The 426-nt window shown below is 58.2% G+C and overlaps 1 protein-coding gene across 1 annotated transcript in view; it reads right to left on the bottom strand.

Moving 5' to 3' along the window:
• The window catches only part of PSMD2 (proteasome (prosome, macropain) 26S subunit, non-ATPase, 2), a 6,024-nt gene extending 5,659 nt beyond the window's left edge, over positions 1-365 (bottom strand). Inside the window, 1 exon segment of the mRNA XM_010087223.1 lies at positions 200-365. Within this exon segment, the coding sequence (XP_010085525.1) occupies positions 200-292 (93 nt within the window). The 5' untranslated portion in view covers positions 293-365.
• Between the last annotated feature and the right edge of the window lie 61 nt (positions 366-426).

Here is a 426-nt window from a genome sequence, read left to right as displayed (position 1 = left end):
GGGCAGCCAGGGACACAACACCCTCCCTGCACCCACAAGCCATCACAGGCAACAAAGACACGGCCCTGGCAAGTTATAATCCACTGGAACAAGTCACAGAGGCTGAAGTTAGACCACAGGGTCCAGAGGGCTCTGGATCAGCTGCCCCAGCACCGTCACCCCAGCCACGTGGGATGGGGGGGAAGGCAAGAACTTTTACCTTGTTTTCTCCTGGAGCCATGTTCTCATAGATCTCCTTCAGCTTGCCATAATGGGGCCGCAGGAACTTGAGAGGTTTGGGAACAGAGGTCATGGAGGTCGTGGAGGAGCGGATCTGCCTCCGCAGCTCCTCCAGGGCTGGGCGGTAGAGGGATGTGTCCTTCTCCTGCAGAGGAAAACTGCGTGTCAGGGAAAAGGGGGCTGGCTCCTGCAACCCCAAACCACCAG

The sequence above is a fragment of the Pterocles gutturalis genome, unplaced genomic scaffold, assembly GCF_000699245.1.
Source record: "Pterocles gutturalis isolate BGI_N339 unplaced genomic scaffold, ASM69924v1 scaffold451, whole genome shotgun sequence".
Classification (NCBI taxonomy): domain Eukaryota; kingdom Metazoa; phylum Chordata; class Aves; order Pterocliformes; family Pteroclidae; genus Pterocles; species Pterocles gutturalis.
This window is presented reverse-complemented; position numbering and strand designations above follow the sequence as displayed.